The sequence below is a fragment of the Parambassis ranga genome, chromosome 6 (assembly GCF_900634625.1).
Source record: "Parambassis ranga chromosome 6, fParRan2.1, whole genome shotgun sequence".
Classification (NCBI taxonomy): Eukaryota; Metazoa; Chordata; class Actinopteri; family Ambassidae; genus Parambassis; species Parambassis ranga.
The window spans coordinates 2254616-2266321 of record NC_041027.1 but is presented as its reverse complement, the minus strand read 5'-3'; the positions used below and the strand labels follow the sequence as shown (position 1 = coordinate 2266321).

Sequence of the window (11706 nt, the reverse complement as noted above, 5' to 3'; positions counted from 1 at the left end):
TGCTTCACATGTGTCCAATTGTCTTCCCGCCCTCCTGTGTATAAAGCCTGTGTGTTTCCTGCCCCTTGTTGCCAGTTCGTTTTGTGAGTTATCCTGCGACACAGCCGTCCAAGTAGCCTTCCGCTCTTGTGATTTCCCCAGTGAGTTTTCCGAGTGAGTTTTGGAGTTTCTGAGTGAGTTTTGGAGTCCCTTGTGAATGAACTATTTTGGATCTGACTACTGTTCGTTGCCTTCGCCCCTTTGTGATACCTTTGCCTCATGGACTGTACTCCTGTGTACTGATTACTGCTTTGGACTTTGACCACTGGTTTTTGCCTGTGCCCTTTTGGATACCTCTGCCTCGCGGACTGAACTTCTGTGTACCGAACCTTGCCTGTATTAAAACACTGAGAATTGCCTGATACTTCCGGCTCAGCTGCATTTGTGTCCTCCACCTTATATTAACCCTGACATTACGAACTGGCCATAACTGGACGCAGCAGACTGAGCAGCTATGGAGGATCCAGTGGAGGTAATATTTTTATGGGAAGGAATTTCTGAAGAGAAAGCCCAGCTCCAACAGGCTGTGGACTGCATAGACCACATGTCCTCTCCTCCTCTGGAAAAGACAGAGGTTCGGCGGTTGTGTTCCCACCGCGTCTCACTGCTGCAAAAGCTAGGGGCCCTTTGGAACACGACACAGAAGCTACAGGCCCGTATGAAGGAAATTCTGGTCGAAGAGCCGTGGATGAGAATTGACTATGAACCCGTGTTCGAAGAGATGGACAATTTCCATTCTCCGGTGGCTCCGGTGCTCCCTGCCTGGGCCGTTCGTACCGCACCAGCTCCGTTCACGGCTTCACCACGGTTATCACCACTCACTTCCGGTTCCGCCCGGAGGCGGGCTCCCGACGACGTCGCCACTTCCGGTTCCGCCCGGAGGCGGGCTCCCGACGACGTCACCACTTCCGGTACCGCCGGGAGGCGGGCTCCCGACGACGTCGCCACTTCCGGTTCCGCCCGGAGGCGGGCTTCCGGTTCCGCCCGGAGGCGGGCTCCCGACGACGTCACCACTTCCGGTTCCGCCCGGAGGCGGGCTCCCGACGACGTCGCCACTTCCGGTTCCGCCCGGAGGCGGGATCCCGACGACGTCGCTCCTCCCGTTTCGGCCAGAAGGCGGGCTCCAGACGGCGTCCCTTTTCCTCCCAAGAACACGCCCCAGACTACACCACCTGTTCTGGGGCCTGCCTGTGTTACTCCTGATGGAATATCTGTCATGGCGAAGGACTTGATATCTGTTGGGACCAAAGAAACGCAGACTGAGACTTTGGGGAAAGCCTGTTTGGACTATGGGGGGTCTTCTGTTCTGGGCTCCAGTCTTGACCCAGATGGACCCTCAGCTCTAGTGACCAGCTCTGTCACTAGAGAATATCTGGCTCCGGGTTCCAGCCCTGATCCCGCAGAGTTGGCTACCCGTTCTGACCCAGAAGGACCCTTAACCATAGTGACTGAGCCTGACACTGAAGGGTCCTCAGTTCTGGGTTCCAGTTTTGGCCCTGGAGGGCTTCCGCTTCCTGTTTCGAGTTTTGGCCCTGGAGGGCTTCCGCTTCCTGTTTCGAGTTTTGGCCCTGGAGGGCTTCCGTTTCCTGTTTCGAGTTTTGGCCCTGGAGGGCTTCCGTCTCCTGTTTCGAGTTTTGGCCCTGGAGGGCTTCCGTCTCCTGTCTCCTGTTCCGACTCCGGTGGTCCACCGCTCCCGAGCCCCTGTTCCGACCACGGTGGTCCACCGCTCCCGAGCCCCAGTCCCGACGCTGGTGGTCCATCCCCTACTGTGATCTTCAGTCCTGACCCCAGTGGTCCTTCGCCTCTGGTCTCCAGCCCCGACACCAGGGGCGGACTCCAGACGACGTCACTCCTCCCCGCTCCGTCAGAGGGCGGACTCCAGATGACGTCGCCTTCTCCTGCACCACCCGAGGGTGGGTGTTTCTGTGCTGCCCCCAAGGATTTATCTGCTGAGCTTGTGGATTTTTTATTCTTTGGTGTGTTTGCGGCACTGACACTGACTGTGGGGGTGCCTTTCCTCAACACTAGAGGGTCTTCGACCCTGGGTTCCAGCCCAGGCCCTGATGAACCCTCAGCTCCGGGTCCCAGTCCTGATCCTGGTCGGGTTCCGTCCCCAGTCTCCTATCCTAGTCCTAGTGGGGTTCCGTCCCCGAGTTCCACTCCTCATGGGGTTCCGTCCCCAGTCTCCTGTCCTAGTCCTGGTGGGGTTCCGTCCCCAGCTTCCTGTCCCGACCCCGGTGGTCCACCGCTCCCGAGCCCCTGCTCCGACCCCGGTGGTCCACCGCTCCCGAGCCCCTGTTCCGACCCCGGTGGTCCATCGCTCCCGAGCCCCAGTCCCGACGCCGGTGGTCCTTCGCCTCTGGTCTTCAGTCCCGACGCCGGTGGTCCTTCGCCTCTGGTCTTCAGTTCCGACGCCGGTGGTCCCTCGCCTCTGGTCTCCAGCCCTGACGCCGGTGGTCCTCCCTCAGTTCTGGTTTCCTGTCCGGACCCGGAGGGTCCTCGGCTCTGGTTTCCTGTCCGGACCCCGGAGGGTCCCCGGCTCTGGTTTCCTGTCCGGACCCCGGAGGGTCCCCTGCTCTGGTTTCCTGTCTGGACCCTGGAGGGTCCCCTGCTCTGGCTTCCAGTCTGGACCCTGGAGGGTCCCCTGCTCTGGCTTCCAGTCTGGACCCTGGAGGGTCTTTTGCCTCGTCTTCGGCTCTGGCTTCCAGTCTGGACCCTGGAGGGTCTTCTGCCTCGTCTTCGGTTCTGGCTTCCTGTCTGGACCCTGGAGGGTCTTCTGCCTCGTCTTCGGTTCTGGCTTCCAGTCTGGACCCTGGAGGGTCTTCTGCTCCAGCGCCGGTCTCCAGTCTGGACCCTGGAGGGTCTTCTGCTCCAGCGCCGGTCTCCAGTCTGGACCCTGGAGGGTCTTCTGCTCCAGCGACGGTCTCCAGTCTGGACGCTGGAGGGTCTTCTGTCTCGTCCTCGCCGGCTTTCTGCCCGGACCCTGGAGGGTCCGCAGCCTCGTCTCCGCCGACCTTCTGCCCTGACCCTGGTGGGTCAGCCTCATCGTCTCCGCCGACCTTCTGCACTGACCCTGGTGGGTCAGCCTCATCGTCTCCGCCGACCTTCTGCACTGACCCTGGTGGGTCAGCCTCATCGTCTCCGCCGACCTTCTGCCCTGACCCTGGTGGGTCAGCCTCATCGTCTCCGCCGACCTTCTGCCCTGACCCTGGTGGGTCAGCCTTATCGTCTCCGCCGACCTTCTGCCCGGACCCGGGAGGGTCCACAGCCTCGTCTCCGCCGACCTTCTGCCCTGACCCTGGAGGGTCAGCCTCCTCGTCTGGTGGGTCAGCCTCCTCATCTCCGCCGACCTTCTGCCCTGAACCTGGTGGGTCAGTCCCATCGTCTTCGCTGGTCTTCTGCCCGGACCCAGGAGGGTCCGCCCCGCCTTCCTCGCTGGTCTTCCGCCCGGACCCAGGAGGGTCCGTCGTCTCGTCCTCGCTGGTCTTCTGCCCGGACCCAGGAGGGTCCGCGTCTCCATCGCTGGTGGTCTTCCGCCCGGACCCAGGAGGGTCCGTCTCTCCATCGCTGGTGGTCTTCCGCCCGGACCCAGGAGGGTCCGTCGTCTCGTCATCGCTGGTGGTCTTCCGCCCGGACTCTGGAGGGTCCGCGTCTCCATCTCTGTTGTTTTTCCGCCCGGACCCTGGAGGGTCCGCGTCTCCATCTCTGTTGTTTTTCCGCCCGGACCCTGGAGGGGCCGCGTCTCTATCTCTGTTGTTCTTCCGCCCAGACCCTGGAGGGTCTGCAACCTCGTCTCTGGTGTTCCCCCGCCGTTTCTCTCGACCCTGGGAAATCTCGGCCTTCTCAGCCTCTGGCCTTGCTCTCTGAGCCCCCCCAGACTTCGTCACGCTGGGTCTCTACCCAGTTTTCTGAGTTTTGTTTTCTGGACCCTTATTAGACTGATTTTTTGCTCCCTGTATTTTTGTTCAGACTCATGGTTTCTAGTGGAACGTCTGGGAGCCGTTCCTTGAGGGGGGGGGTACTGTCATGGTTTCAGCCAGGTCTTTTATTTTGTAGTTCATTTTCTGTTTGTATTAGTTCTAGTTTTACTAGTCACTTCCTGTTTTATTTTGAAACTCGATCTTCCCCCTGTGTTTCAGTTCTGTTTTCCTCATGTGTGCTCCCTTCCCCCACCTGTGATTACCTGCTCCGCCCTAATGTGCTTCACCTGTGTCCAATTGTCTTCCCGCCCTCCTGTGTATAAAGCCTGTGTGTTTCCTGCCCCTTGTTGCCAGTTCGTTTTGTGAGTTATCCTGCGACACAGCCGTCCAAGTAGCCTTCCGCTCTTGTGATTTCCCCAGTGAGTTTTCCGAGTGAGTTTTGGAGTTTCTGAGTGAGTTTTGGAGTCCCTTGTGAATGAACTATTTTGGATCTGACTACTGTTCGTTGCCTTCGCCCCTTTGTGATACCTTTGCCTCATGGACTGTACTCCTGTGTACTGATTACTGCTTTGGACTTTGACCACTGGTTTTTGCCTGTGCCCTTTTGGATACCTCTGCCTCGCGGACTGAACTTCTGTGTACCGAACCTTGCCTGTATTAAAACACTGAGAATTGCCTGATACTTCCGGCTCAGCTGCATTTGTGTCCTCCACCTTATATTAACCCTGACACCTGTGGCGTTCTGTGCTGCTCCTCGGTAGTCTCAGTCTACCACTGAATGTGCTCCTGTAGGACAGCAGTGTGTCGTGCAGGGGGTGAGACGTGTTGTTACGAATACTGAGGAGTTTCCTCAGTATCCTCCTCTCCGTCACCTCCACCACAGACTCCAGCTCCACTCCCAGCACCGAGCCAGCCTTCCTAATGAGCTTGTTGAGTCTGTTGGTGTCGGCCGCCTTCATCCTGCTGCCCCAGCACACTACAGCGTAGAAGATGACGCTGGAGACCACCGAGTGGTAAAACATCTGCAGCATGGTCTGGCAGACGTTAAAGGACCTGAGTCTCCTCAGTAGATACAGGCGACTCTGTCCCTTCCTGTATATTGCCTCTGCGTTTGTGGACCAGTCCAGTTTGTGGTCAATGTGGACACCCAGGTATTTGTAGCTGTCCACAATGTCCACATTGGTACCCTTGATGCTGACCGGGTTAGGGAGTGTCTGGTGCTTCCTGAAGTCCACCACCAGCTCTCTTGTCTTTGTGACATTCAGCTGCAGGTGGTTCTGTCCGCACCACTCCACAAAGCTGTCCACCACACTCATATACTCCACCTCCCGACCTCTGCTGGTACAGCCCACAATGGCAGAGTCATCCGAGAACTTCTGCAGGTGGCAGGACTGTGAGCAGTGTCTGAAGTCCGATGTATAGAGTGTGAACAGGAATGGAGACAGTACCGTGCCCTGGGGTGCCCCCGTGCTGCTCACTATCGTGTCCGAGACGGTGTTCCTCAGCCTCACAAATTGTGGTCGACCTGTAAGATAGTTAGTGATCCAGGTGACCAGTGGGGTCTCTACCTGCATGTCCAGGAGCTTCCTATTCAAAAGGGCAGGCTGCACGGTGTTAAACGCACTGGAAAAATCAAAGAACATGATTCTAACAGTGTTACCTGCCTCCTCCAAGTAGGTGTGTGCTCTGTGCAGCAGGTAGATGATGGCGTCCTCCACTCCAATACGGGGCTGGTAAGCAAACTGCAGGGGGTCCAGCGATGGTTCCACAACAGCACGCAGGTGTTTCAGGACCAGCCTCTCCAGAGACTTCATCACATGTGAAGTCAGAGCAACTGGTCTGTAGTCGCTGTGTGTGCTTGGATGTTTGGTCTTGGGCACAGGAACAAGGCATGTTGTCTTCCACAGGGCAGGGACAGTCATCAGGCTCAGACTCAGGGAGAAGATGTGCTGGAAGACCCCACACAGCTGTGTGGCGCAGTCCCTGAGTACTCTGGGGCTGAGTCCGTCCGGTCCTGCAGCTTTTCCCGGTCGTAGTCGACTGAACTCCCTCCTCACATCTTCTGTGGTGATGGCAACTGTGGACACAGAAGAGCAGAGAGAGAGATCTGATGGGGGAGGGTGGGGGGTTGTTAATGGAAGTTGGGGTAAGGGGGGCAGGGTGATGTTATTGATGGGGAGGTGAAACTGGTTAGTATGGTTAGGGGGAGGGGGAGGAGGAGGTACATTGTTGTTATTGACAGGTGTTAATGGTGCATCACAGGGAGGGGGAGGGGGAGGGTGGTCAGGGAGTGGACTATCAAACCTGTTGAAAAACAGGTTCAGCTGGTTGGCCTCCTGCAGATCTCCATCCATCAGCTGGTCGGAGATCCTATTGTGGCCGGTGATGGTTCGCATTATCTTATCTATGTGCTGCCCATAATGACTGTATGAGAAGCTGGCCAGCATAAAGCTTATAATGTATGTAATGAATTTAAAGAAAAGCAATCCTCCCTCCAGTATGGTTACATTTCATTTTCCTCTACATTTGCGAAGGGTCAAATTTATGTCGGTGCCTAAAACAGACTGTTGACGTTTTGTGTTTTTCATTCACGTAGCCCCTCTGGCCGGTTGGACACAGGATTATTAAAATTGGCACACATATGTATCACCTCAAAACGCACAAAAAATCTCTTGGACCCCGCCTCCAAACCCAACAGGAAGTCCGCCATTTGAAAGTTTGCGGCCATTTTTGGCGATGTGTGACTCTGCTGCAAAACTTTTCATGCCTCGCATACTTCATCCAATCCAGCTGAAATTCACTGTGTGCACTCAGGACACCATAGGGAATAGACATTTTCCAAAACTCTTTCAAAAGTGTTACGGTGTGGCGGGTTGTGGCCTCAAAGTTGACCATTTGCCATTACAAAGGAACTCACTCTATTTTCTGCAGTACTACTGTTAAGTTGCAAACTGCAACTCGACACAAAATGGATGACGGCGGCCGCTGAGTTAGAGAGAGCCATTCTGAGGCTCGGTGGGAGGTTCCAGGACGTTGATGACAGCCACGACAGTCACGTCCGCCAAAACTCCAAATATGGACAAAAAGGGGGAGCACGAGCGGTGTTTAGGGGGGCGGGCGATCGTGGAAGTAGGAAACTCATGTTGTGATACGTCAACTGTCTTGTCACTCAAACGGCAACGCCCATAATTATGTGTAATTTTAAGTCAGAATACCATTGAAACGAGTGAGTTGTAAAAAAATTCACCCCCCTACAATTGACACTAGAAGAGAACCTATCATCTGAGACCAGAGTGGATTTTTGTACCAGGCTGTAAACATGTTTTTTCTGCTGTGAAGTCGGCCATTTTAACATGGGAAATTACTCGCTTTTGGAGCCAGCCCCCAGCAGTTGCGGCGTGAATTACAAGTTTTGACACTTCCGCATGGGCTTCAACTTTGAGCCCCGAAGGTTGCCACTTGGTTACACCTCTGGAGAAAAAAGAACCCAGCACAACAGACCAGGATGTTGAGCTCAGTTTAAATTTAATTAAGCAAACAAAAAAAACAGCCAGGGATCCCCCTCCTCCAACACAAACACAAAGAAAAGCCCGCCGAAAAATCAGTCCTCCCATATTTATAAAAACTACCCACCCCTTCCATACCAAACAAAAAGGGGGGAAAAGTAACCACAACCCAATATATTCAGCCACACAAAGCAGTCTAACTACTAAACAAATGTACACACAAAATAGGCAAAAACAACCAACCCATAAACCCATATTATAATTAATTTAACCCAACATAGAGAAGAAAGGAACAAATAAATCCCTTCCAGCCTCCCCTCTCTCTCCAGTCCACATAGTAGGCCCCAACAAGGCTGATCTGCCACACCAGGCCTCCATCAGGGCCTCATCAGCACATTCATGGGCGCGCCTGCATAACTGCGCTGATGGCAGAGCACCTCTGAGTTAGTGAGGGGATGCCTGCAGCTCCCTCACAACTACCCATACACCTCATGCAATGTGGACAAAATCTTACAGTACTGCTATGGACCCGAGTCTGAACCATTGACAGTAAAAACTATGGACAGAGCTTCCGTGATGTCACCCGTTTGTTTCTGAAGAGCCGTTTTGAGGCTCGGTGGGAGGTTCCGGGACGTGATGACCGCCGCCATGTTGACAGCGTCACGTCCGCCAAAACTCTCAAATATGGACAAAGAGGGGGAGCACGAGCGGGGTTTAGGGGGGCGGGCGATCGTGGGAGCAGGAAACTCACGCTGTGATACGGCAACTGTCTGTCACTCAAGCGGCAACGCCCATAATTATGCGTAATTTTAACTCCGAATACAATTGAAACGAGTGAGTTGTAAAAAAATTCACCCCCCCTATAATTGACACTAGAAGAGAACCTATCATCTGAGACCAGAGTGGTTTTTTGTACCAGGCTGTAAACATGTTTTTTTCTGCTGTGAAGTCGGCCATTTTAACATGGGAGTCTATGGGAAATTACTCGCTTTTGGAGCCAACCCCCAGCTGTTGCAGCGTGAATTACAAGTTTTGACACTTCCGCATGGGCTTCCACTTTGAGCCCCGAAGGTTGCCGCTTGGTCTGAACACATATATATGCGAACAGGATGCTACAGTCCTAGCGCCACCTACTGGCAGCAAGAAACCTGCTATTGTTGTACGTCTCTGGAAATGAGAGGAGAGGAGAGCATAGGAGAGGGGACAGCAATGGCCCCGCAGATCACAAGAATCACAAAGAAGCAAAAATTCATTTGCCCGAAAGATTTTGAAATTTGCTTTTGAAACATACATAGGAACATGGCCCTATAGCGCCCCCTAACACGTAGCCCCTCTGGCCGGTTTGACACAGGATTATGAAAATTGGCACACATATGTATCACCTCAAGACGCACAAAAAAGTCTCTTGGACCCCCCCCCCCCCCCTCCAAACCCAACAGGAAGTCTGCCATTTTGAGTTTGCGGCCATTTTTGGTGATTTGTGACCCTGCTACCAAACTTTTCACGCCTCGCATACTTCATCGAATTGAGCTGAAATTTTCTGTGTCCACTCAGGACACCATAGGGAATAGGCGCATTCCAAAAGTCTTACAAAAGTCTTAGGGCGTGGCTGGGGTGCGGCCTCAACAATTGGCGATTTCACAGGAAGTCCCTATAACTTCTGTTTTTACTGTCCGATCTGTACCGAATGTCATGTGTATGATCAGACTCTGAGCCTTAACACATCTATACAACAATATTGAGGATTTGACAGAGCGCCACAGGGCTACACAAAATGTTGTGTTTTCATAGGTTTTTCTGCCTGCCCCCCTGGCCTGTTTTGTGTAGAATTATGAAACTCGTTACACCTGTGTGTTACACCAAGACGCACAAAAAAGTCTCTTGGACCCCCCCTCCAAACCCAACAGGAAGTCTGCCATTTTAAAGTTTCATCCAATATGTGTAACACATGGTGTCGCTTCAGCTTTTTGGGGAACGTGTTTGTCATATTTGTGTATTGTGTTGTTGTTCACAGGAAATTTGGTCATTACCACCAACTGTTGTGAGTCTGTGTAGATATTTCCATGCTCTAAAAAGTTGTGTCTGTTGTGTTTTCTTTAGTTAACATGGCTTCACCCGCTAAGTGGCCTAGACTTGCCATCAATGCTAACCGCAGCATTACAAACAAAGTCCATCTGCTCTATGTAAGTATAGACAAAGGCAAGACTAAAATCTCTGACATTACATGATGTATGTATAATGACGATGTTATGGTGTCACTATTTCACACAGTACACTGTGGCTGATGAGTCACTACCACGAGCAGACGCCCAACAAGACGTTGCCATAATTGGACAGGAGCTTACAGAACACCTCTCCACAGTTGAGCGGCGTGAGAGGGCCTCTGATCAACAGTTTTCACTACTGCACACACTTAATCGACAACAACAAACTCACACTGACAACCTCACAAGACGGTTGGATGCAACGGAGGCACAGCTGGCCTTTGTCCTGGATGGTATGTTGCCCAGTAACAGTTAACACATGCATACATGACTACCTACTGCAACGTAAAAATGTGTCATCTCTGTGATTGCAGAACGGCAAATTGCACATAATGATGCAGCCACACAGTGCGACCTTGACGTGGAGGAGGTCACAGTGGAAGTAGATGCGCAGGCAGAGTAAAAGCAACAGCTCAAAAAACCTGCCCCACTTCACATCACTCCTGTATATAATGTATATTGTTTTGCGTGTTTTGATTTGTATTTAATAAAAATGTTTGCTGTGGTTACATGTGTTTCCTGAATTAGCTTTGGTGGTGTCAACAGTCCATAACAGTGGTACTCTAGTGGTGGTGTAGATACACTGACTTTTTACAAATACTACAAAACATCACAGTAGATAAAATACAATAAGCTGCAATAACCTGGTTGAAATGCTGCTGTCGCTGTAGAAAGACAGATAGAAAGTATCAAGACTTAATGTACAAGTCAAACTAGGCAGATGATAAGAACTTTTGTGTAAGCCTGCTAAATATTATACATACAAGCACAAGGTGGAAAACTTTGTTTATTTTGTTTCTCTGGGTTTTTGTTTAGTTCTTGTGTCTTGTCTTGTGCTTCCAGTTTTACTTTGATAGTCCTGTCCCCCCTGTGCATTGTCTGGAGTTTTGCTTCCTGTGTTTTCCCTCCTTGTGTTCTCCCTCCTCCTCCCGGTGATTACTTGCTCCTCCCTCATGTGTCCCACCTGTGTCCAATTGTCCACCCTGATCCCTTTGTATTTAGTCTTTGTCCTCCCTGCACTCAGGGCTGGTTCGTTCTGTCATTCATGGGGTTAGTGTGTCTCGTCCTTGTGGCAATGTGTTTGTGCCTCGCAGGCCTTGACCACATGTAATGCACACTGTAACCGCTCTGTGCCTCTGCATCTGTGTCCTCATCCACCTCATCCTTTACGCAATGCTATGCAAACACTTGATATCACCTGTTCAACCTCAGACATATATTGAGCATATAAGATATACTCAACATTACGAGCAAACCTTCCATCCGCATGTAAAATTCTGTTATTAAGATAACGGGACAATGTCAAACGGTGCTCCCTACTTTCATGATATGTGTTACAGCCTCGTGGAAATAACACAGGAAAGCATTTAGTTTCATTTGCCCTGTCTGCAAGCAATCTGACTGGAGTATATCCCTCTGCTGGAGCAAGATTCAACACACCATCAAAATACTGATCTAACACTTCCTGCCCTATGTCTACTGGCATTAGACAGGTGTCCTGAAACATACAGTGCTGCTGTCTGTCACGTAACAGTTCATCATCCTCAGCCTGTGCAGACTCACCACTTTCTACATTACCATCATTTACCTGTTCTACCTCACCGTCATCCTCTCTAGAAAACACATTTAGCTACTCAGGGTTGAACTTTACATCTTTATAATGAACAGTGGCCTGCTTTAAATACTGCAATGCTTCCTTCACATGCAAAGGATCAACAAACTGATACTCATAATGCCCCTTATAAGTCAACTTGCGCTTTAACTTGACAGGCAACAATGATCCTTCCATGTTTGACCTTGGCAGTAAATTACTTGTGCGCTCAATATTGGATGGAACACAGGTCACAGGTCCATGCACTCCATTCTGTCCCTTTGGTAAAGCTAAAACTTTCATAAACGGAATGTGTTTGGCGAGCAAATGCTGCTCTAAACCATTCAAACAAGCCAACTCTGGAGGAATTGTGTCAACATCCAAAT

General features: G+C 51.8%; 1 protein-coding gene across 1 annotated transcript in view; it reads left to right on the top strand.

The window, feature by feature from the left end:
- The first annotated feature begins 1255 nt into the window (after positions 1–1255).
- Positions 1256–11706, top strand: part of LOC114437811 (golgin subfamily A member 1-like) — a 34818-nt gene continuing 24367 nt past the window's right edge. The window contains exons 1-6 of the mRNA XM_028408743.1: positions 1256–1506; positions 2068–2240; positions 9480–9506; positions 9566–9648; positions 9737–9962; positions 10044–10111. Coding sequence (XP_028264544.1) covers positions 1256–1506; positions 2068–2240; positions 9480–9506; positions 9566–9648; positions 9737–9962; positions 10044–10111 — 828 coding nt within the window. The remainder of the gene's footprint in view (positions 1507–2067; positions 2241–9479; positions 9507–9565; positions 9649–9736; positions 9963–10043; positions 10112–11706) is intronic.